This window comes from Pollicipes pollicipes, unplaced genomic scaffold (genome assembly GCF_011947565.3).
Source record: "Pollicipes pollicipes isolate AB1234 unplaced genomic scaffold, Ppol_2.1 Scaffold_6052;HRSCAF=7182_pilon_pilon_pilon, whole genome shotgun sequence".
Lineage (NCBI taxonomy): Eukaryota > Metazoa > Arthropoda > Thecostraca > Pollicipedomorpha > Pollicipedidae > Pollicipes > Pollicipes pollicipes.
The window spans coordinates 9,502,624-9,529,028 of NW_023596805.1; the positions used below are offsets into that span (position 1 = coordinate 9,502,624).

The window sequence follows — 26,405 nt, forward strand, 5'->3', positions numbered from 1 at the left end:
ACGCGAACGGTATGCACAGCCACTGCCGACGGCCGGGTTATGTGCAGCTACTGCGTCCCGGCGGGTTTGCATGAGGAGCGGCTTTGTTCGTCTCGTGGTTGATCGTTCAACTTTGACCGTTATCATTACAGCGCTATTGGCTGGCTGAGTCAGTGCAAACGTTCGGTGGTTTCCTTCACACGGAGGAATGTAGATGAGCCATCACTCAGAATGCAGAATTATCATCATCTATCGATCATCTACCTAGCGAACCTACCTACCATCTACTAGCGAAGTATCATCTACCGGCCAATTTGACTGACAAGAAAGAACTGGTCGATGTAAATGTGGAATCCACTGACAAAAACAGCATGTTTCCACGTGCATGTTTGGCGCAAAGATAATAAAACATGTTTCATGAAGACATGCTCGTGCTGCCAACATTGTACATCAAGCGTGCAAAGCGCAACGTCGATTTGGCATGCACGAAATGACATTCATACTCTGATCTTGGTCTTATCTTGATCTTGGATTGATGGTCTTAGACTTTTTTCGGTGTTCTCTCACACCATTTTTGGAATTCAACTGACATGAAATTGTCAATCAATCAGATGATAACAATCCGCGTTGCATAGGCACATTATATATATATATATATATATATATATATATATACATATATATATATATATATATATATATATATCCCTGTAAAATAATCGGCATAATACCGAGATGTGTATTAAACAGCTCAAAACCGTCCGTCAAAACCGTCAAAACCGTGGGTAAAAAAGCAGCAAGCATAACGGTACTGTCAAAGGTGTTTCGGAATATGCATCATTATATATATATATATATATATATATATATAAATCAAGACCCGCGCGCATTTCCCATTGCACGACTCCATCCGCAGACCGCGTTTCAGTTCGGCAGGTGTCGGTCAAAAATTATTGCACCATTCGGTCCGCTTGAATCATTAACGCAGAATCTCCGGGCTGGGGGACCCCACTGCATACCTACCAATCAGCTGGTTCGCCAGTGGGGCGTCCAGCGACCAATCAGCGGGCGCATCGCACCACTGGGTCAATGGCGGTATTGATTCACGGGAGCTTGGGGAAGCTTAGGAATACGCACGCTCGCGGCTATTTCTGACCTGCGCTGCTGTGTACATATGCCCATGTGGATGTGGGTTGGGCTATGTGGGGACTATAAGCGTCCCCAAGGCCTGACTGTTTTTGCGAAAGGTGAGAAGGGAGCGGGGAGCAAAACGATCTGAATCCTTACATCGACCGTCAGCTGTGTCATGGTGGGATTTCATCGGCCTTTGGAATGCTCTTGGCTGCCCAGGGCACCTCCAGGACGCTAGCCAGCTTGAAGAGGGGGTCGTCTTACCTTGAGCGAGCAGGGTGACATGCCAGGCGAGGCAGCTCTCGCAAGGTTTTTCCGAAATGAATATACAATTTCTCCGCTGTGAGACGCTTGCTCTAAACTCACTATGCCAGTTTCTCGCACTGTTCTCCACACGTGATTGAAACGTGGAAGGTCTGGGTAGCAGTGCGCTTTTGGTAAAAGTCTATGCAAATCAGCCACCCTCTGTGCTGAACCCCAGAATGTCCGCAAAGTCACTGGAGCAAAGCAAGAAAGAAAGAAGACATTTCAAAGACCGTGAAATCGCGTCTAAACTTTTTTAAAAACTTTTTTGTGGTGAGCAGTAGACTGCGGTAGACAGTGGTAGAAAGGGTCAGACACCACCAGGGTACCGTCGAGCTGAAAGCCTTTTCTGATGGAACGAAAGATTTTGACTGTAGCCTTTTGAGCCATTTTGGAATGGTTTCGTACGTATGTATGTATGCATTTATAAAAGTATCCAAAGCGTAGTTCTTCCGATTTTCGAGTCAGTACAAGTGCTAAACATTGCGACAAGCCATGTGTTAGTCAAATTAAAATTTACCCACGAATTTGCCATTTTCGATGTAGAAAAGCACCTCAGCCTTCCGTTGAAGAGGGCGTAAAAGTTGCAACAATTTCCTCTGTCATTTCCTCCTCGGCATGGACGGTTGGAGAGATCAGCATCAAGTGTTTACACACTGCACATTACGAAGGCATGATTAGTTGCGGCGCTCTTGATCACACAAACAGCCATAAATAGCTGATTGGCAGTAGTAATAATTCAACGATCGTTCCATCCAGGACACACCAAAATAGACCAGAGCAATGCGCTGACTAAGTTGCTCTGACAACCCATAATGACCTATTTCCGACTGGGAAATCGCGCTACTCAGCTGGCTGCACTGCTCGCTTTTCATTCCTGGGCATGGGTTTAGCCATAGTATTGATTAGGGCAGCGGGCATAGCACTTAATAACGGACTCCGGTTAAAACACCCCTCCTAAGCTCATGAGATTTAGCCCACTTTACTTCGAGAAACCCCGATTTGTTCCTTCTTTTGCTACGCGTACTGATGAGCGCGCACACTGAGGGACGGGACGTGGGAGGGAGGGACGCACACTGAGGGAGGGACGGGACGTACTGATGAGCGCGCACACTGAGGGACGGGACGTGGGGAGGGAGGGACGCACACTGAGGGAGGGACGGGACGTACTGATGAGCGCGCACACTGAGGGACGGGACGTGGGAGGGAGGGACGCACACTGAGGGAGGGACGGGACGTACTGATGAGCGCGCACACTGAGGGACGGACGGATTACACACTGATTACACACTGATTACACACTGAGATTACATACCCTTGCGTTTCCGGTACAAGAGGCACATGAGAAAGGACGCCATTGTTCACATATTATAGGGGCCATTTTTCTGATTACGCGGCCATCCGGGGTCAAGGCCGCCTTGTCGATACGGAGGCCCTTAGAGGAGCGCATCATGCATCGATCTCATCTCCACTGCAGGAGACCCTCTGCCGAGGCAGTTGGCCCAGGTGAAGGAAGCCCTTGCTAGCGAAGAGGGTCTAACAACTGACTAACAATATCTCCTCTCCACTGCAGGAGACCCTCTGCCGAGGCAGTTGGCCCAGGTGAAAGAAGCCGTTGCTAGCGAAAAGGGTCTAACAACTGACTAACAATATCTCCTCTCCACTGCAGGAGACCCTCTGCCGAGGCAGTTGGCCCAGGTGAAAGAAGCCGTTGCTAGCGAAAAGGGTCTAACAACTGACTAACAATATCTCCTCTCCACTGCAGGAGACCCTCTGCCGAGGCAGTTGGCCCAGGTGAAAGAAGCCGTTGCTAGCGAAAGGTTCTAACAAACTGACTAACAATATCTCCTCTCCACTGCAGGAGACCCTCTGCCGAGGCAGTTGGCCCAGGTGAAAGAAGCCGTTGCTAGCGAAGAGGGTCTAACAACTGACTTACAATATCTCCTCTCCACTGCAGGAGGCCCTCTGCCGAGGCCGTTGGCCCAGGTGAAAGAAGCCCTTGCTGGCGAAGAGGGTCTGACCAATGACTCAGGGGCTTCAAGTAGTCTAATCGAGTCACTGACCGCAAGGGAGCTAATGATTCCCAGCTCGATACCCGGGCCCTCTGAATGATTCCGGGTCCTTTCATTGTGTCATTTAAAACCTTTTTATTGCCATTTTATTGTCCTCCTTTCATAAGGTCCCGCCATTGCTGGAGGCCTTCTGACACTCGAGGGCCAGGCCTCGCCCCTGCCTGGGAATAGGCTCCCAGGCCGACACGGGCCGACTTTTCGGTACTATCGGTCTTTGACAGGCAAAGGGGCCCCACTTTCACAGGCGGTTCTGATCAGCACCATATTCCCTCTGACTGACACGCTACGGTCCAGGGCCTGCAGGATGGGGCCTCTTAATACTAACTCTAAACTCCGGCCAGTCCTTCGGGCCTTTCGCGCCCTCCAATCGGACCCCTGATCATTGGTATCGAACTCCCGAGTGCCACTCCGGACCCCTCGGGACATAGGGCCGAGGGGGAGGGGTACACCCCCGGCGCTCCTCCCCTGACTGCGCCCCTGCTCCCCTCCGAGGACCGATCCCATCCAAACAAGACGGTGATATGGAGCGGCGAATTGAGCTCGGCGAGGCCTCCGTGACCGGCGCTCGCCTGTTTATCCAGGCCGCACGTGCTGAGAAAACGTGGGCGCTTTTGGTGTGGACGTGCGAATGATTTTTTTTGCCAGGGTCGCCGGCAAAGTCAAGCCAGGCTACTTCACAGCATCTATAAGATGGTTGGAGTTAAGGAGGAAGAGAATTGGGGTGCGAGATGAGGGCTAAATGGCGTCTTGAAAGGTTGTATGGCGAGGCACGAACGTTTGGTGGACGTTAGTGCTCTGATTCCGTAAGTGGATTCTTTAGGTTACAAATTAGTGGTAGGGATCCGTGAAACAACTCAGAGAAAATTAAGTAATTGTCCATGCATGCTGAAGAACCTTTATTCACGCAGTTGAGCTATACCTTATGGCAATTGCAGGCACGGGATGGCTTTTATCGATAAATTAGTTTGAGACTTAAATACAAGGATTTCACAATTGTGTCCGGGTACAGTCAATCGGTTCAGCTACAAAGCCCCTGAAGTTTGCTGAAATGACTTCACTGAAACGAGAATTACGTAAGCTGTTCAGTGCATTTGCGAGGAACATAATGTATATGGTAGACAGTAGTAATAGCTTTATTCATCGGAGGGAAACCATGAGAATGGAGATAAGGTTGGGCTGATATTTCGGCAACATACGTCTATTGAAACAATTGCAAAAGTGAATTCCAATTCCTACCACATATTTGTAAATTCGATTCGCTTCTTCTATTGTTTCGATAGAAGCATGTTGCCGAAATATCAGCCCATCTATATCTCCATTCTCAGATTTTTCTCCGAGGATGAAGGCTATTACTATTGCCTTATTGCTGAAACGAGTTCTGATGCTTCATTTGACGCCACGTCCTCTCATTTCCACTGTGTGCGTGAGTTTCTGCGTTAAAGATATCCCCACGGATTTGCGCACGCCTCTTTGTCTGGTTCTTGGCTAAATCGTCTGGTATCAGCTTCCATGTGGTCATGTTTTGGGCACACTCCTGCACATGGGCCACCGAGCTTTGGCCCATGACGATAATGCGTTTCTTCAGAAATCGTAATAGCAAGAGCATCCGGTTCATGAAACGAAAGACGTGACGAACCTCAGTCACGCCGAACGCTACGTTTGTGTCATCGCCTGCTCTTCCTCTTGCATCGCATTGGCCTTGGACTTAACACTCTCCACTTCCCCGTCACTGTAGGGATGCCGTTGCTGTGGTTCATGCGCACAGAGGCAAAAGCGTCCCATTCCAAGTTATGGAGAGTCCTGTGCGATTGAGTGGTGCAGGAACAACTCTTTGGCAGATGCCGAACTTCGCGAACACGCAACAACCTGTGCGATTTGCTGGAAAGGTAATGCGCACACGAGATAAAAGAGAGGAAGTGGTGGAAGACATGCCGCAAGCCGCAGATGAAGAGAGAAAGCAAACCGAAGAGCAAGCAAGAATAACAGCGAAGCCGCTTGCAGTTGTCGACATGTCGACAGAGGCAAACAGCGAACCTGTGAATGCTGGCAAAGCGGAATTAGAAACCCATAAAGAACTTGTGGAGGAGTACAGAATATTCTGCCCGGGTGCGACCAGAGAGGGCTCATGTCGCCACCATCTTCCGCATGCCAAGCGAGGTCGCAGCAGTGGAAGACGCGAAAGCAGCCGCCGCCGAGCTCACCAGCCCGATGAAGATGCAGATGAGCTGCACGACATCGGTGTAGGCCACACTGTAGAGACCGCCGAAGAGGGTGTAGAAGACGGCGATACAGGCGGACATGACGACACTCGCCTCGTGCCCTACTTGCAGGATCACATTCAGCGTGGCACCTGCGGGTTGGGAATGCCGTAAAGTGCTGAGAAGTTGGAGAACCGCGTGAAGTTCTACGCAGCTTGAGGCCGATGTTTAGCTTGGCACCTGCCGTTCGAAATGTCTTGAAGTCGTGGGACGGGTACCGTCCGACGTGCTGCCTGCGGTTGGAGCTGCCATGAAGTGCGGAGAAGTCGGAGCCCGACGTGCTGCCTGTGGGTTGGGGACACCATGAGGTGCAGAGAAGTCGGAGCCCGACGTGCTGGCTGCGGGATGGGGACGTCATGAAGTGCGGAGAAGTCGGAGCCCGACGTGCTGCCTGTGGGATGGGGACGTCATGAAGTGCGGAGAAGTCGGAGCTCGACGTGCTGGCTGTGGGTTGGGGACGCCATGAGGTGCGGAGAAGTCGGAGCCCGACGTGCTGCCTGCGGATTGGGGATGTCGTGAAGCGCGGAGAAGTAGGAGAGTCGCGAAGCGGGCGGCCGCGAAGTGGGGAGGCGCGAAGCCCTGCTGAGCTGCAGGCTGCCACTCAGCATGAAGCCTGCCGGATCGGACGTGGAGGAAAGCGTGAACACGCGGATTCGCCGTGGCACCTGCGGGCAGTAGTGCTGAGAAGACGTGAGAGGATGGAGGGCAGTGTTCCGCCCGACGAGGCCCTCTGAAAGCAACGAGGCTCCTTCCTGAGACCAGCTGCGAGGAACGTTACGCGCTTACGAACGACGAACGTTACGCACGGTGTGGCCCCTGCCTAAACGAGCCACGCCAAGGGCTTTAAGATACGGATCATCTTCGTTTCTCTGTACAAATTGCGTCATTGCTTTCCTTCACATCTTCTCAAAATCATCATCCAAGCCTACGTATTCCTCATATCACGTACTGCCTGTGCGTGTGGGGTTGGGCAAACGAGAGTCAACCACTCAAATTTAAAAAAAATATATATCAACTTTGCTGCAAGAGTAACTCGGCTTCAAAATAACCGGTGTAATAAGATAATAGTATAATAAATAATAATATAGTACAAATATTAATAACCGGTTTCAAAAACATCATCATAAAACTCCACCTCCAATTTCTCTGGGATGGCCGAGGATCGAGGTCAAGGGGGAGCACCGCGAGGTGATAAAAGTGTCTAAGGCACTGCAGGACGTGGGCGCACCTCGCGAGGTCCGCGTGCTTTTCGCCCCACGCGCCGCTGTTTTGAGTCGTAAAACGCGCGCCTCGGACAGAGGTAGTCTACAGCTGCGCAGACACCGACTGACCACCGCGCAGAGGGCGTTTTCGTATCGAGACGCAGCTGCCCGGAACCGCCTGCCATCGTACACCCGCCATGCCACAATGCTGAGCGGGTTTAAGACCGCCACAAGCGATATGATTTAAACGATTGACAACTGATCTTATCCGACCCATAGTGCTTTTTAACCATTGTCCATATAATTTGTAAATGCCTTTTGTATGTGCTTTTCATACAGCAGCTGTATGACCTGAAACTGTAATAGTTACTTAGTAGATGGGGCCCATCATACTGATACTGATACTGAATCACAGGGGTTTGCAGAGGCGTTGCAGCCACGTGGGCGTGTCTGCACTCTTCTCAGCGATGCGTGAACCCAACATCAGTTTCGTTTGTGCCTTTTATGTTACGCATGTAAGTACCGCATGCTTGCATGATCGGTTTTCAATTCAGTGCGGTGTGCCTCTGCTCTAATTCAGTGGGTCCAAGTCGAACACCGCTGTTTGAGGAATGATGTGCAATGGGCTGTTCCAGCGAGGATACGTGCATCGCACACCACATGATTACGGTCAGCGGTTTTCAGTTTGGCCTTAGACAAACGTGCACAACACTTGAGTATTATCGGCGAATGGAGGTAAATTATTCGCACAAGCGTCATTAGTAAGCCATCATGCGATTTGCATATCATGATGAAAATCGATGTGCTTGCCGCATACCTAGGATGCACTTCTGGGAACAAGGCTGAGGGACATAGCTCGCTTTTCTTGTGGCCACCAAGAAAAAAGAAGAGCCTTTTGAAATATACGGTCTGCTAAATTGGTCTGACAGTGTTTGTAATTGACTGAAGCAAAGCACATTTTTACAGAGGCACCAGCCGGCACGAGACCACTTCTTTGCTGTACAATGCTGCTTGCAATCCCTTGCCAGCCAAATGATCAAAGTCTTCGAAAAAGAGTGCTTTCATATGGACCTCCACAAGACAGTCACGAAGAAAGCGCAATGTTGCTTCCATGACGCGCAGCGAAACCGTACAGAAGCGCGTATGTTCAATTCACGACCGAAGTTTTCCAAAGTTTGGGTTAAACGACCACACATATGTTTTGACTGCCACAGCGACTGTCGCGAAGGGCCGCAACATTCATGAGCATTTACGTCTGTCGACGACTTTCATTAACTACAAGGCTATCAGCCGGCGGCTTCTTCTTTTATTAGGGGCCTCGTGGCGCAGCCATCTGACATCTACCGCCGTCCCTGTGGTGTACTTCCCTGCCATGTAGCAGGGATCCATTACAACTCAAAGGGTGGAGCGTACTCAACCACATGACTCCAGTGGGAGAACTTAACCTTTCCCGCCGACGAAGTGGCGCGAGACGCAGGCCATTGGAAACACGGTGATATTTTACCCGAAAGACCGACGCCGCCAACCAAGAACAACGGCCGCCATTTTGGTGTACTTTTTGAATTTCCGTCATATTAACGCTTTACGATCATGTTAAAGTTTCGTTTAAGTCGGGCTAGTAAATGGCACACAATGGTATTTTACCATATCATGAACATAAATGCATGGTGCTTTGCAACTCGCTATCATATATTGCATGTGGGTATATTATATATATATATATATATATATATATATATATATATATACATGTGTTGTATTTTGCTTTTGCAGTTATATCGATACAACGGTGCATACCACCGATCACCGTCACGTGGTCTTAGTGGGCACATCCACGACTAAAGGCATTCCGTTATTTGTGAAGAAGTCGTCATGCTTTGAAATCACGTACACAATTATCGAGCTGCCTGCGCTAAACTGCACAGAACTTCGCTGTGTCGTCACGTTGTCGCTACGACTGCAGCTAGCCTACCACACAAAACGGCAGTCGAGCTATGCATCTATACACCGGACAAGGACAAACCAAGGAATGACACTATCTCTACACTAATTCAAGATGATGGAAATACGTCTCTCAGGTAATTGTGACACGTCTTATGCAAGCCCGCTGTTGAGACAATCCTGAATCTTACACTTATGATATTTGGGTGAGTCTGAAAAAGAGCTATGGGCATCCGCTAGCGTCAAATGTCATAAAAAATCGTAAAAAATTATATGCTTCTTTCATTGAGACCATTTAAGACGTTTTAAGCCTTCATATTTTGCGTTTTACCTTTTTTGTAAATACTTTTGAGAACAGTATTTCCAGCTGCGGCACTTGGACTCTTGTGCCACGCATCCTCCCCAACAGTACGCTCCCTTGAGCTGAATTTGTCCCCCACATTCCACGGATATCTGAAGAGGCTTACCAGACCCAAAAATATGCAAGCCAGCTGCACCACGTCTGTGTACGCCACGGAGTACAAGCCGCCGGTCCACGTGTAAAAGATGGCGATACACGCCGACACTACGACGCACAGCTCCATTTCCCAGTTGAGGATCACGCTGAGCGTGGCACCTGGGCGGAGGCTGATGTCAGTGACACGGGAGTCAACGTGATGAGGATGGCGCCCAACGGGGTCTGGTGTCAGTGACGTGGGAAACAAGGTGATGAGGGTGGCGCCAGAGCGGAGGCGCGTGCTAGCGACACGAAAGCTGTGATACTGAGGGTGGCGCCTGGCGAGGGTTCGTGTCAGTGACACAGAAGTCAAGGCGCTGAAAGTGGCGCCTCACGAGAGCTCGTGTCAGTGGCCCGGAATTTTTGTACTGAGGGTGACACCTGGTGGGGCTGGTATCAGTAACAGGAGCTATTATGCGGGAGGTGACCACAAGAAGAGGGCGGTGTCAGTGACGCGGGAACATCGGAGCGCTGAATGACAGTCAGACAAACATCGATGGAGGTGACAGAACATGTTGCTGAGTGTGATGTCGGTAGTATGCCAGTGTAGCTGACAGGCAATTTATCAATCTGATGGACACTCGTGAATGTTGCTGAGCGTCAATGATGGCGTTCAGTTGTAACGCATAGTGATAAAGCAGGCAAAGACCTACTGCCATGGGCGCAATGCAAAAGAGGACAATTGATGTATTGATGACATTTAGCACTAGTCTGTTCTTATCCGAACATAGCTGACCTCAAAGGCCAGCGATTATGCCGAGATGTTTCCTTGAACAAGCGGACATTTGCGAAAACTCAGTGTCGACAGCAGGTTTTGAAGGTCGCGTCACAATATGCTTAACAGGTAATGTCTGCGGTATGGTGGCTGTAACAAGTAACAAGTAACTGGAAACAGGTGGCTGCGACATGGAGAGTTATAGTTGTAAAGATCCAGGGAATGAGGTAGGCCAGTGGGCTGATCTTCTGCAAGAGAGACGGGGAACACTCAAAGCGCTTTTGCCCGCTCACTGCTCTGCAAACTTGGCCGACCAAACCAAACAAAAATGTAAGACAAATTACGTTTTTGAGGTCTGCTCTGACTCTTGGTTACATACTCCTGAGCGGGGGTTGGCGGGGATTGCTCTCTACCCACATGTATACCCCTGCTCTGACACTTGGTTACCTACCCCTGGGCAGGATCGGCGGGGGTTACTCTTTGCCTACCTGCATTCCCCTGCTCTGACACTTGGCTCGAATGTTAGTTCGGTTACGCTGCACCTCAATCAACAGTCATCCACAAACACGCTCAAATATCTCAAATGTGCGGAAACGGCTTGTGGGGAAGCGCGGCACGGCATGTCCTTGAAATGACCTACAAGTATGACACGTGTTTACTGATCCATGCAGGATCTGAAAAAGATCCTTTTGGACACAGCATATGAACGACTCAGTCATGATCACACAGCAATCCCTTGGGTACGCAGTGCTGACCTATGACCTAAGAACTATGATTCACAGCCTATCCGCCTGGTAAAATGGCGTTGTGGGGACCTTCCTGTACCTTATCAGGTGGTGGTTAGCCTCTGCGCAGCCTCCAAACTTGCCATGACTGGGGTACCATCTAGCAGGGACTTCAGACAACCAACCAGATAGTGAAACACACTGCGGTGACCTTCAAAAGGGTCACGACCTTCAAACGACCTACCGAGGGCAGCAAGAGTAGCGGCCGACCAGAAGACCTCCCCGAGCAGGGCAGGTATGAAGAGCAGCCCTCCCATGCGACCGCCGAACACCTCTTGGAAGGGGTCCAGCATGGTGACGTACCCCTGCTCTCGCATTTTGTTGGCGAAGAAGATGCCTCCTGGAATACGCAAGAGGTCGCGATCACGTGGACGCCACTGCGCAGTGCCGCGCGGATTGTTAAAGGAATCGATGTGTTCTGGATAGTACAAGAGCTTGTGCTATGAGATAGGAGATGTTTCCGAAACATCGTGTGAACTGTTGCGAACACAAACGGGTCTCCCGGAAAGAACAAGGGCAGAGTGCGGCTTGAGCCAAGAAGAAGTAAGGCTGGGAGGCGTTTGGAAATATCACACGACCTTCGTGCACGGCTGGGTTAACTTCAGTTGTGTTCCATATGCTGGTACCAATAGCATTCTGTCAGCGGTGTCTGATAGTCTAGTCTAGTCTGATAGTTTGATAGTCACTGTCTGTTGACAGAAGCCGCAACAGGCGTTCCTTTCCACGGGGAGCCAGACAACTCCCCTGAACTAATAACAGTGTAGCCTGAGAAACATTAGCCAAGTCCATTTTCAGCCTGGATGTTGAGCTAACTACTTCAGAAAACCCAGCTGAAAGCAGTTTCATGGCTATTTCCGGAGCTGCGCTATTATACGGCCACGATCGCGTGTTCCATAACTGCCAGCGACGCCATGGCAGACAGGCGTTGTAGGCGGCGGTCCGGGGCGGCAGGATGGCCGCACAACGTGGGTGTGGAGGCGGGCACTCCTTGGGTGAACCGGCCTACAACCGCCCCCCTCCCCCCACTCCCACCCCGGACTTCGGGCAACAGTTTCGGTTCGTCGTTTGGGGTCCGTCAATGGGCGTCGCCAAAAGCATCCGTGGATTTTCATCATCAAACGTCGGCGAATTTTTCCGGTTTTGACGACGCATGCCGGCAGGCATGCACTCGTCCTGCGGTCATGGCCTAAACTCCGCCGGATCAGCCGCCGGATGGCTTCCTTGTTAGCATTACGGCGAGGGTATGAGAGAGCCTGAGAATGCAACGAGACTTGACAGAACACAGCAGGGAACACGCCCATAGCCAGGCTTCAGTCTTGCAGGCGGTGTTCTGCCCGACGCGTTCTCATCATACACTCTCAAAACTTTTCCGCCCGACGCTTTTCGATGACGAAATCACTGCCGGTAGTATGTGGAAATAGCTTACAGCTGGCTCAATTCGTCTACCTGTAACTACCTATAACTACTTGTAACATGTAACATGACTCTGAGTGGAATAAGTCATATCCTGTGCTTCGCATTTGTGGGAGGTCGTGAACTCACGCTAAGTACAATGACCTTTCTCCTCACACGCAACAGTAAGAAGCCAAGCCCAAAAGAAGGGGGAAAATTGTCAGATCGCGTGTGCGGTGGAGTGCTGGCAGATGTATCTGTCACGATCACCACTCTGTCATATCATAATCTGACAGGTACTCACAAAAAAGTTATCCGGGTCACGGAAGAGTTTGGCTTACCATCACGCACAGGTGAAATAAAATGGTACTGTTCCAGCCGGAAGAAGTAAAGCCTTTTCGGTTATAAGCAACTTAAAACGTGATCATTCTTCGGAGCTTTCTTGATCAAGATTGTATTTTGCTCTGCGGTTAGCGGCACGGGCCAGCCGGTCGGATCTCGTTCTTTGAGGCGTACCCCTGATGCGCGCCACGCTGTCGGAGTTGGGCTGGGATCTTCGCAAGGACACGGATATAGTCCGCAGCTAAACATGGGCCTCTGTCTGTGACACAAAAGGCCATGTAGTTCTCCTTGATCACGAGTCATGAGAGGGCCGTTTTGACCAAGCGACATGCCGCGCGTCGTGTTTCCTCTCAATTGTGGGATTCGCCAAACCCTCATGGCATGTGCGTTATTTGTTGCGAGTTAATGCCCCCATCAAAAATCACAACATGCTATCTCAATCAAAAGTAATGCGCTGCGTAAATGCGTAATGCAGTAATGCGGGAATGTATCACCGGCCTCAGTAATCGCCCTCATTGAGTGCTATGTGCTTCGACAGTTGTCCATGTTTCCAAGCCATAATCTGGAAGCCATGCACGGCGACATGGCGTGCGCTGGGCTAATGAAGCGCGTCTCGCGTGCTTGAAAACCAAGGCACTGGGTGCGCAGCTACTGGCGCGTGCCCCCGGGCAGTGCGCGGTTTATTGGTGCCAGGGTCACGCACGTGGAGGTTGAGCAGTCGAGCACTGCATGTCAGGAAACGACATCTAGGTACGCCCAGCAACGGTGCTGGATGTAGCGCCTCTGCTTCCTTAACTCAGTAGCAGTGTTGTTCGTTCGATCCATTACAGGATGAGCGCCCCCCCCCCCCTGTCAAGACCATAGGTGGCTGCAAGGACGCTAACTTCTCCACTCATGTAGGTAACTCCTTTTAAGGTCTGAGTTAGTTCACTGTTTACAATACGACTCCTAGGTTATTCGCTATTATTGGATGCCACTGGTAGGTCTCAGCTTTAATCAATGGATTCAGGCACCCAGCACGCACGTGCATGTCTAGATGATTTTTGCGTGGTTTTGAGCCCGGTTAAAGGAAACAATGCGATATCCAGCAGGGATAAAGCCCTGCAAAAAGGCTGGGGCTAGCGTGGATCAATCGCTTAGAGTGCCACAGGATGATGATTTCCCCCCGGATTTGGAACACGTTGTGTTGTTGTTTAAAAGGCTCTCAGGTTGCGATCCTACAATAGTACTTCCCTTCCATGTTGTGTTTGAGGGCTATCAGAGGGGAGAGAAAGGAGCAATTGGAAAGAAAACTGAGGGGAAGTGACTTTGTTGCATTTGTTTCATGTATGAAATATACGTGACACGAAATATACGTTATGCGAAATATACGTCATACGAAATATACGCATCTTTCTGTCTTTGCACAACACATGCTAAAAACATCATACCTTAGATTAGCTCCCCATCAAGTTGAGAGCGCTCGATTGCGGGCTGTGGGGGGGGGGGGGGGGGGGGCTCGACCGGCCCAAGTGAGCATGACCCTGCACCCGGCTATCCAGTGTTAGGGTTGCATACTTGGCTGGCTCTTCTGATTCGTCTTCTGCTGATTATATGCCCCAACCTTGTCGACCGCTCTGATGCATGCAAAAAGTATGCTTTGTAATGGGCCTCGGCCTTTATATTTCCGCCGAGCTTTCGTGATGGTGAGTGTGTCTTGTCTTCTAGCATTTTTCCATAATTTTCACATAGATGTCAAGAAACAAGTCGATTAAAGCAGTTAAATCCTGACATGTTACGTGTATCAATTATTTGACCCTTTTTACTGATTTTATTTACATGCTTTTAATGTTTCGTGTAAATTTATTTTGTATTATTTACTTATTTACTCACGTCCTAACCGGTTTAAAACTTTGATGAAAGCTCTAAATACTTTGCTTTTACATTAGGCACCATAACTTCACATTGTCATCAACGACGAAAAACGCTGCCGTCTCTAAGACCAACAGAGCACTTCGGAAATATCCGCGCGGACTCCCTCTCTTACCCCTGACCTAAAAATGGTTCCTCCCGCTTCCCCGTCGTCCCCCACCACACTCAATGTCGCCTCCCCCAGCCGTGGGCAGCCTGCCAGGTAACGTGAGAACCGCGCCACCCCACGTATGGCCCGTCACGAGGCTATTGTTATGGAGCACAATGCCCGAGGGGGGGGGGGGGGGCGTGCGGGGAAGCTGGCGCAGCGAAGCCTCGTCTGGCGACGTTCTCATTAACGGGGCCGGCAGCGGTGTGGTACCGTGCTAGCCACGGCGTGCCGCTGGCGTCATTAGACCAAACGACGCGAGGGCAGCGAAGCGCTGTTGGAAACAGTGAGGATTTTTAGATGAAAAAGGCAGCTGCGAGTTGATTGCACGGTCTTGAAATCCGCACAGAGCCCTTCGACCGCTTATTGGTGGTATCTTGCAAAAGTTTTGATTGGTCGCTCCATAAAACAATTTTCTAAATTATTTTTCTTTAAAAACAAAGGCTGTTATTGGCAAACCAAGCAGCTTTTCAGCCTCCTTAAACCATGAACAGCTAAAGGGAATGTTCCACGCTCGGAGACATTGAGACAAGCATCCGATATGATGGAAAAGCTGACTTCTAACTGTTTATGAGCTTTAAGTGCAAAAGACCGTCCTAGACAGCACAATACTGACGCTTGGTAAATATGCTCAAAATATTAACTCAAAAATGCTTTTAAAGATGTCTGTATCACGTCACAAATGATGCAGAACACGTGGAATGCTGACGCACGTCTTATACGAATAAGTCCACTGCCAAATTTGTATTTTTTGTAATTACCATATTATTTAGCACAGCATGGCCATTGAGGAGGCAGAATTGGTGTAATGTCTCTATTATGGCATACACCTCTGGTTGCCTTCTAAAAAGGTGGCGCGGTATAATCTGCATAAGTTTGCAAGCGACAAGATCAGAAAGGAGGGAGTTTGAAGACTTAAAAAGGGCATAACTGGGAACTGCAGAGAGCTTGAAAATCACCTATTTCATTAAAACTCAATGCAAGCGTGGAATAGTTCCTTTGGAATATCACCACTTCTGCGTTTCATCCTTGAAAAACCGCCTTGAACAAAAATATTAACCTGCGCCCGGATGGCCGGCTAGATACCCTTCACTCGGGTGGTGGAGGAGCGGGAGGGTCAATTTGACCTTCCCTGAGATCACAGGAACCGAGAAAGCTAGAGAAACCAAATTTACAATGTGCGTTAACCTGTACGTGAAATCGCTTAGGGTCAAAGTTTCAGGTATCTAGGTTTATATAACCTTCGGGTCAAAGAAGGTCAAAGAAAGTCAAGTTCCAGGTTGGTCTCTAAAGTGACCCCAGAACCTAGATAACCGTTTTTAAGCAAAAGGTTGCATGCTCATTACGGTCAGTGACCCTGTTTGATCTTTTAAAGGTCAAGGTGACCAAAAATACACAAGATTGCTTTGAGCTTTGTATTTGACTAAGCGACAAGTATTACGCTAGACAGCATGTTCCTAAAACAAAATGTTGACCTGGATCATTTTGGATCATTAACATATTCTGACCTCTTTTAAGGGCATGGAAAGTGTGCAATGTGGTCCCTGCTATCAATAAATTCGAAATGAGCACCAGAAATTATCCCGTACAGCAAGCCCTAAAGTAACAAAACAGGTTGGTTTTGACATTGGTGTGACCTTCATACCTGACCTGAGGTCAATGTTAAATCCTTATCCAACTGCTGTGTTGCCTAAGAAAGCATCTCAGAGATGTATGGCTTCGTCTAATCCTCCGTTGTTGAATCAGATTGAAGGATTCCCTAGAAATTGCCTTCGCTGAAACCATGGCCTGACTTTGACCTGTCTTGGATCAGCGACCTTACCATGTACATCTAAATCTGTGGTGCCAAACGATCCGCTATTCAGTTGTCTACAGCTATGCAAAATTTGGCGCGGCTACGCAGCGCCGTTCAGAAACCATTCTGGAAAACCTTTGGGGGGGGAGGTGGTCAATTTGACCCCCACCCGAGCGCGTGTTTATGATGGCAGTAGCACTAACGGTTCCCCGTCCCCCAGCAGGCCACGTTAACCACAAACATTTACGTAATTACTGCAGTATAAACAAGACACTCCTGGCAAAAGAGGATATTTTGAAGGCAGTAGCGGAGTATGCCGTAATCTTCTAGGCATTCAGTTCAACAGCATGTTCCCCGTAGACCACACGCTTTAAATCACCAAACGTGCAATTGTTATCAAAGATTTAACGCGTTTGACCACAAACCTTGAGCCTGTGTAGTTCCCTTCATTTATCACATTTGAAAGGAGAACACTATGTCCAGCACCAAACGATTTCTCCAGGTGATTGTTGTTCGGACCTTGCGCATGTGTTTTGCACAATTTTTTGCCCGATAGCTGATGCAAGGGGTTGGGGCGCAACGGAGAACGCAACTAGGGTAGAGTCTGTCCGTGAGGTAGACGAGTTTCACTTCTGATAACAAACGCCTCGTTTGTATTTAGCCGCCAGGCTTGCCCAACTGCTGCTAAAAACTAGACACAAGATGTCAGTGCGCAACCGAGCAGCTTTCCCGTGATGGCAGTATTTACACCCTTGGGCTGCTTACCGAACACCAGCGAGAGTGCGTAGCCGAACGGCGCCTGACACCACACGATGCCCATGTCGTAGATGACCTCCGCCGTGCCGTTGATGTAGCCTCCTCCCACCCAGGTCGCTGAAACGGGCGCGAGCGTCGTGATCGGTCCACTAACGGGCAAGGGTGTGGCTTAGACGCTGTTGCTACAGCTTTCTGGTCTTCCCCTTTGCAGCGAGATAACTATTTGGCTCTTCACACGCAGGTTTGTCACAAGGTCGCATAATGTTGCCTTCCGAAAAAGCAGAAGGTCCGTCGCGTCTGCGGAGAAAGATCCGTCTGCTACCAGACTGCAGCGGTTTTTCAACGGTGAACCGACATATCCACCTTACTCCTTGCCACCCCCATCTCCCGTTTTCCTTAAGACCTATGCGCCAATCGGACGATCGTGGAGGTGAAAGCAAGGTTTACCTGAATAACTAAAAAAGAACATGTTCTCTTGGTTGAGATGATTGGACGCAATTGAGATAATTTGCGTTCAAAATTCGTAGGAAGTCGCGGTATTTCCGTAATATTACATGGCTCATGTCAACAAGGTTTTTCATTCCTGCGGTTTTTCATGGGAGTCATCTTGAGTCGTTATTTTCCCCGACATTCACTACTTGACCTGGAATGTTCATGACTATCTTTTACTTCAACACAGATCCCGTAAAAGTTGATGCTACTCCCATGTGCCAGCAATGCCACAGTGCTTTCGGTCACGGTGGTTGGTGCCAGGGGCCAATGAATGAGCCCACAATGAAAATATTTCCGCTGTTCTACATAAACTGCTGGCCTGCAAAGCTCGATTCCGGAAACAGCATGACCCGCGTTCTAAAATACTTTAGCTGAAGTACGTGTTTGTGGCTCAAATCTCCTCATGAACATTTATTTGGTGTTTTGAATCCAAAATGTCTACAGCCCGTTTACTTCATCGTATAATGGAAGCTATGCTCCCTGACATTTTTCCCTGCAAGCCTGTTTCAAATTGGGAAAACGTTGGCCTGTCGTCTAATGCACCATATATATCATGTGTCTGGCTTTTTAAAAACCTGCCCGCCCTGATGCACACTCCATGGTGATTGAGGACCTGATCTACCTGCAGCGGGTAGAGAAGTGAGAAGCATTCTGGGCTCTAAGTGAAGATCGAGCTAGGGCATTTTCCTAGCCACGACTGCGATGTGATATATGAGGGAGATTCCTCTTCATGGGGTCCTCTTTCCTTTTCATTATCTTGCTTTGCGAAGCGGGTGCCATAATGTTACTGCGCTGCGCTGCGTTGGCCTAGCAAGTGTAATGTTCACGGAGACGGCGGCGAGACGGGGTGTCCGCATTTGTGCCTGGAGTATGTGGAGTATCTAGAACACCTGGAATTCCTGGAGTGCTTGGAGTACGCTCAGCCGCTCACCGGTCATGGTGAAAATGCCGACGAAGACGCCGATGCTCCTGCCGGCCAGCATGACGTCCTCGCTGTCATCCTCTCCCGGGGGTTTCTTCCTGGCAGCCCAGATCCCGACCAGCAGGATCAGCACGTAGAAGAGGATGATGCTGATGACGCCGGCAATGTTGAACTCCATCTGCAGCAGGGATCGTGCGATGGTGGGCCAGTGACATTGTGAGTGTCGTATCAGGTGAAGAGTAAGGTGGTGAGATGGTGAATACGATGGTGAGGATGTGGTCTTTTGCGAGAGAGATGGACGAGACAGGCGATGGCATGTGAGACGTTGTTGTAGCTAGAGGTAAAAAGAGTGTAGATGGTGTGATCGTTAAGCGGTAAGATGTCGAACGGGTGGGTGGTGATGGTGAGTATCGTGACCGGATGGTTGGCTCTAGATAGCAGTAGAGGGTGGCTGCAAGCTGCTAGCTGTAGCTGTAGGTGGCTTTAGGTTTTGGCTGGTGGCTGTAGGCTGCTGCAGGCCGCAGCAGCGCGTAGCAGTGTCACAGCAAAATGTGATGGAGAGATGTCAATGTCAACGTAACCAGAGGCACTCGAGGTGCCGTTGACGAACGACTCGAATGTGTGACAAATTGCGCTGATGAAAGCTCTCGCAAGAATTCGAAGGCAAAATGGAAGTGAACGGCATGAACACTGGGGAAAACGAGCGGTGGCCAGCCTATCTGAGAGTTCAGCATTTCGTGCCAAACTGCATGCTCGCAGGCAGAACGCGACATCAATTACGCTGGAAATAAAGGCCTGTGCCGTTATCTCGGGAAGAACTGGGTATATTTTGCATGCGCTGTGCAAACCATGCGTTATTTGCGCTACTTACCATGCTCTTTCATGAACACATAAGTATCAAGATCAGCCAACATCTGGAATGGCCTTTCGCCTTGTGCAATAGTTGGTCGCATTTGTTACGAGCAACTGTTAAATAATTAATCTATACTGTTACTGTACTATCGTTATTGATCTGATGCTTCGGCATTTCGTGCACTGCTATCAATTCTCCCATCTGTTACTACGCATTGAAAACACTGAGATGCTTTCGGTGCTTGCGGCGCTGGCGAGGTCTTTTCCCGTTTCCGTTTTGCGGCAGATAGTTATCTGAGGCACGTCATTATGCCGAGCCGCGACCAACACCCGACGAGGTACACCGCTCGCAGGCTAATAGCCTGTCAGTTTTAATGAGGCCTGCGTCTCCGCGCAACATCGGGCTATTTATACCGAGCTTAAGTCCAGGGTCGTTATCCAAGGTCATTATCGTCACGACTAGCTGAGTGAGCCCCAAATTACATGGGTGTTGTCCGATGGCGAACTCGTCCGAAACGCCACTTTCACCCTTTGAAAGTAGTTTTCTAAATGCGTAGCCTGGTTCGGCATTTAAATCGCAGATGTTGCAGTTTTCCTTCCCGAGGAAGGATTATGGTGTCGATAACACGTACGACGTGAAAACATGTTCACGAAATTTACATCTAATTTATACATCAGAATAAATATTCTGTCTTGGTGACAAGAGCCATATGAAGAGAAGTTTTTTTTTAAAGGGCACGGAATAAAAATCATAATGAAGCTTCCCTGCACGTCTTAAACCTGGTCAGGTAAGGGAGCGGACATGACCTCAAACGGCATAGCCGAAACAAAGAAAATCGATGAGCGTCAGAGCCGTGACTTGGCGACACCTTTTGCAAACAAATGGTCAAGGTCCAAGTCAAATCACTGAGCTATGACATCTGTCAACACATGCAGAATCATTTCACAAAAGCGGCATGAAACGTATTTTTGAGCACGTATTAGGTACAGCATGATTACTTACGAATGCGTCGGTAACTTGCGCAGGCCAATTATAATTTTAACATCAAATAGGTAAGGGAGGGACTATGATGATCTCAATTTATCCTTGGACTGCTTCCATGACACTTTTTGGCACTGAATCTGACTTGAAAACGTTTTGATGTCTCTTTGGCTGCAAAGGTGTTCCGTAACCAGAAAGGCTTCAAATTATCGACTGTGTGAACTAACGAATTAGCGTTTACCTAACCCGAAAAATCACACGATAGCTATCAGGGATCAAACCGGACCCAGTTGCATCCCTTAGATAGCGGTCCAGTCGTTTTCGTTTTGTGTTTTGAAGCTAAACCATGGCTATGAACACACCCTTTTGAAATCCTTGCGTTGATTTTGCTCAGCCTTCCCTAAGATACGCGGCCAGCGGAATTTGTAAAGGGCGGTTTTTCAGCTCTTAAGTCATCTTCGGGAGCAATTCATTGACAACTAAATCCGTCCCGATAATATCTGATTAAAATTCGGTAGTCATCGGGGACATGATAGCTACACAGCTCCACGTCTTGGGACATGATAGCTACGCAGTTCCACGCCTTTGGATAGGATAGCTACGCAGCTCCACGTCTTTGGACATGATAGCTACGCAGTTCCACGCCTTTGGACAGGATAGCTACGCAGCTCCACGTCTTTGGACATGATAGCTACGCAGTTCCGCGTCTTTGGGCATGACAGTTCCGCAGTTCCACGTCTTTGGACATGTTTTCATGTTTGACATAAGACGGTTTGCCTACGCGGAGCCCCATATACTATACTTGCGGTATAGTTGAGTCCGATCTAAAACTCTCCAATGACTAGCGGTATTCACATGTTTACACTTCGCACAGACTACAAAGCAGAAATTACGTTAAGAAATGATGTAATTTTGTCAGGGAATGAAGTCGGTCGGAACAGTGTAAGGAATGCAACGAAGCTTGTACTGAAAACTGGGCTCCCTCATTTTCTTGTCACCCATGCCAGCACATATGCACATGTTGATGGATGTTATTACGTGATTGAGCGTTATTGTCCAGGCTTGCTGCCGGTTCATTGCCCAGGTCTATTGCTGTCCTATTGCCTCGTTCCGCCTACCGACCAGCAGCAACCAACCCCAAAATATCTTCTTGAAATCGATTTCGACAATCTTTGGTTTTATGGACACGGTCGACACTATTGGGCACGTGGCTTAATTTGGCCGTGCCTGTTTGTGCAGTCTTAACCTTTGATCAGCCACTTGCTGTCAAGCAGCTGATGAAGGGCAAACAGATTCACAAGTCATCATGGAAGTCCTTTCATCGCCATTTCATCTTCCGCATCCCAAAGTTATAGAGGACGTTCTGAATGGACAAGGTCGCAAGCAAGAAACAGGTCTTGTGCCTGGATTTTCTGAGCCTGTTTTGCTTGGGCTACAGTGACGTCACCGTTAGAAACATTTTGAATGTCGCCTGGGTAACCATGCAGCGTTGTGACGTCATCTTACCGGTGAAAACGAATCATTGCAGACGGATACCGACTGACTGGCGGCGGCCACGGGCGGGGTACAATTTGGGCGAGCCTAGGCAGAGGTCAAGGAAAAGGGTGTGAGAAAGTGCTCCTCGTTCCCTTGCTCGACCGGTGCTCCCTCGTTCTCCAGCCCGTCCGGTGCTCCCTCGTTCCTTAACGCGTCCAGTGCTCCCTCGTTCCTTAGTGCGTGCAGTGCTCTCTCGTTCCCTAGCGCGTCCGGTGCTCCCTCGCTCCCTAGCGCGTCCAGTGCGCCCTCGTTCCCTAGCGCGTTCGGTGCTCCCTCGTTCCCTAGCGCATCCGGTGTTCCCTCGTTCCCTAGCGCGTCCGGTGCTCCTTCGTTCCCTAGCGCGTCCAGTGCGCCCTCGTTCCCTAGCGCGTTCGGTGCTCCCGCGTTCCCTAGCGCGTCCGGTGCTCCCTCGTTCCTTAGCGCGTCCAGTGCTCCCTCCCTGAGCTTCAGCCGGAGTCTTGAATCGAAGCTCGTCGAAGAGAACAGCAATGGACTAAAGTGTTGAAATGTCTAAATTTGCCAGCAATCGCGGATCTGTGGCCTAACCTAAAAGGGCACCATTAAAAATGTATTTCGGCAAAGACGCCTATTGCAGTGAGGTCACCGTAATCCATGCGCCATGGTGAAAACGCATTCACTTCAAACCAGGAAACGCTGAGTTGACGCACACACAAACTGAAATTTAGCGCAGACATTGAGTTGACAACCCCTGGAATTCCGGCCACAGCCCCGCGTCGCCTTGCATGATCGTGTCCATCCATTTGAAACTCGATCGAAGCGACCGACAGCGAATGTAACGTCGGATGTTCGCCATGGAAAATTCAAACCCCGGCGGCGGTCGCGTCGGGGTCAGATGGGCACGTGACAGATCACGTGACGCTTCGGGTACCAATCGATAGGCCAACCGGTCGCGGCGCAGTCAAAAATGGATTAGGTTGCTTGGGCGCCACTCCGCCCGGAGAGGAATGGCGAGAAGGCTGCGGTATTCATGAGCGATGCTCGCCAGGTATACTTGATGTCTAGAGTGGTTGCCTTTCGAAACGCCCTCGCGTTTCGCTCGTGGTCTGAGTCGACCTTTCACGGAAAGTTTTAGAACTAGAGCAAATTCCACGTCATTGAAAGCGTTAGACAAACACGTGCGCGCTTCACATTCCGAAGAGGTGCGTTTGGACTAGACCCTTCGAGCGTCCAAAAAGCAAGATTATTCGAACAACACAGCCGCTTTTCGAACGCCTCCCCCAGACCGCATCCCACTACGAACGCACCCCGCAATATGCGGCACCTAATTGAGTTTCGTCAACGCACGAGCCATTTCGCCGAGCCGCTGAATGCGGTTTCGACGATAACTCGGCCAGGCGGCGTCCATGCTGCCGGTTCGCCGCATTCGCCGCAGGAGCGTCAAATTGTGGTCCCAGCGCGGCCAGCGGCGATTGAGGTGGAAATCAGCATGGTTGCGGCCCACCACGCGGCCCTGCGTGCGGTGTCGCGTGTGAAGGTGTTCTAGCGGAGCTGTGGAGACGCTCAGGGCGGAAGGGTTTCCGAATTCTTGCAAACAGATGGCAAATCTGTAAGGGTGCTGCTCGTTTGTGCGGAGTTAATGAGCGTTGTGAGTTAACGTGCATCGTTTGAAGGGGGCTGTTTGGGGTCTCCGGTTTCGAAGTTGTAAACAGTCTTTCCTGCGCACGTCGATCGTCTGGAATTGGGAATGCGATCCACCTAGGATAATTAAAGCAGTGCTGGTGTTCACGGAATGCACCCAGTTGGCCGCGATCAGTAATTCCCAGGGAACCCTGGGCTATGTCCGATTGAAGTAATCATGATGGACATGTTTACGTGACCCGCATCAAGCAGCAGCTCGCAACCTCCTGTATTTTGTCGTGTTCACGAAGCTGCCCGATAAAGACATTCAACAGTGGTAACGCGTTGGCAGATGCCTGCGAAAATTCCGGAAGGAATCAGAACCACTATATGTGCCAACGTAGCTAGTACCCGCAGCTCCAATTTTAATATTTTTGGGGATGCTATCCATTGTAGGGCCCGCCGTCAACAACAGTGTTGCCTCACCTTTTTCACACTTGTCTAAATAACATGGTGGTGCAATAGTTTTCACCGTTAGAAAACACCACGAAGTGGTCGCACCATTTAGATTCACGTTCAACAACGCCATCAAGCAGACTGGAGAAAGTATTACGCAGGTCAGTCTATGGACAACATTCCCATTCACCTGCTCTCTATGTGAAGCTTTTTATCGCATGCATGCAATTAATATGTGCTAAATCTGTATCGCCTGCAATTGTTCCTTCAAATTAGGATTGGAAGCAGCTTATCCGCCTTGGTTGAGCCGACCTTTTGAGACAAAGGAGGAAAGTGAACAATTCAAATGTCCCTTAAGACTTAAAGAAACAAAAGGCATTTCTACTTCAAATCCTTTGTCATTAGTAAAACCAAAGAAAGGAATGCATTCTGGAATGAATGTTTCCTTTTATGTTGGCATGTTTTCCTCCTTTACGACGACGTGGCCGAGTCTTGTTCTCGCTCCGTCCCCCGCCAGAAAACGTGACCTAAAAAGCATGCAAGCCAACCATCACAAAAGCACATCACAGCAACTCGACTGCGGAACTCTTCCGGGGGTATCTTTCTGCCTGTCGTGTTGGCCAGATGAGGTTACATTTCCGTCGCCGTGTTTGGGGCCGACCCGAACCGCGCCACGGGATGAGGTTTCGCGCCATATTGACGGCGAAAACACCCGCACCGGAGAGTCTGGGATGTAGGTCACCGCGCCACCGGTACACAGCATGGAAGGACTCGCCCACTGAGGGATGCCGGTCGGCAGAACAACCGGGCAGAGGCGTGGGAGCGGCAGGGGACACCCGCATCGTCCCGCGGGGGAGATCAGAAGGAAAAGCTTATCAGCGCTGACGGACGACGAGAGCGAGGTGGGAAATGGAGAGAGAGGGGGTGGGAGGGAATGGGAAGGAGATTCGAGAAGATAGCGAGAGGAGGTGGGAGAGATAACCATCAACGAACTGCTTTCACTCAGCACGTCTCAGTGCATGGGAGACACTCCAGAGCCGCTCCAGGGGGAAGGGAGGGGGTTGGGGAAGGGGGGGGGGCAACACGGTCCAATCAACACGCGCCTGGTGAAGTTGACAAACTACAACGCCAAAGGTCTCACGGGCCATCGGCCCAGAAGGCTATTGGCTCAGGCCGTCTTCCAGTGGTTCCGACCATGTCGACAAGGCTTGAGAAGCCAACGAGAAGAGAACATGAACGAGAAGAGAAAATGGACGGGTCACCATGAAGCAGGCCAGATGAGCCAAATTTCGCTAGTCTGTAGACCCGCTCATCACCGACTGGGCTTAGCCAACATGCTGAACATTCTACCCTCCAGATGAACAGGCTGCCCACAAATGTCATCTAGTGGGCTGCCGGGCGCAGCGTCCCGTATGGACACGATATGGACACGTCCGCGATATTTTCCAGAGCGAGGAAAAGGGTGTTTCAGTCCACCGACGCGCGGAAGCTCTAAGAAAGGCAACAGCTCCACATCACCAGGGGGCAAACGTCGAAGCATATTAAGGGGCTCGCGTCGAAACCGACACGACCGACCAGGAAGGAAAGTGCTCTTCCTGCGCAGGTGGATCGCCGACCTTGGCCGCTCTGCCATATTGGCCTCTCTTGGCCTCATCTTGCCTCATCTTGGCCGCTCATGATCTTGGCCTCATCTTGGCCGCTCATCATCTTGGCCTCATCTTGGCCTCTCATCATCTTGGCCTCATCTTGGCCGCTCATCATCTTGGCCTCTCTTGGCCTCATCTTGCCTCATCTCGGCCGCTCATCATCTTGGCCTCATCTTGGCCGCTCATGATCTTGGCCTCATCTTGGCCGCTCATGATCTTGGCCTTATCTTGGCCGCTCATCATATTGGCCTCATCTTGGCCTCTCCAGGTGGGGTCTGCTCAGAAAGCTGGGTGGGCAGAGCCCACAGCCAAACCATCTGAACCAATCACGCAGCCAGCAGCCGCCGGCCAACCATCACTGAGAGGACCAGCCAACTCTGTCCGGGAGATGAAGCTGTTCTCAAGGAGAAAGACAAAGTCGCTAACGGCACGCTACCCACTCGAGGCACGCACCGCCCTAGTTTCGCTCCGCTGCTGCAGTGGGGCGCGCACTGAAGTATACATATCTTGCATACTGTGCGCAGTACTCCAGTGAGTATGCATATCACAGAGGCGGGGTTTGCTCGAGTTGACCCGCACTTATGACTGGGTGCAGAATGCGGCCCACTCCGCCCAGATGGGTAAACTCGCCACACCAGGATGCGCCCTTCGCTTGGTGCAGGTCTTCCTCGCCGATTTCCGGGCCAGAGTCGTGTGGAGTGTAAGTACTCTCTCT

At 50.1% G+C, this 26,405-nt stretch overlaps 1 protein-coding gene across 1 annotated transcript in view; it reads right to left on the minus strand.

Moving 5' to 3' along the window:
• Positions 1–26,405, minus strand: part of LOC119104819 (high-affinity choline transporter 1) — a gene marked incomplete at its 3' end in the record, with an annotated part of 37,160 nt that continues 10,755 nt past the window's right edge. The window contains 5 exon segments of the mRNA XM_037228536.1: positions 1–22; positions 9,354–9,502; positions 11,067–11,222; positions 17,236–17,343; positions 18,650–18,818. Of these exon segments, the coding sequence (XP_037084431.1) occupies positions 1–22; positions 9,354–9,502; positions 11,067–11,222; positions 17,236–17,343; positions 18,650–18,818 (604 nt within the window).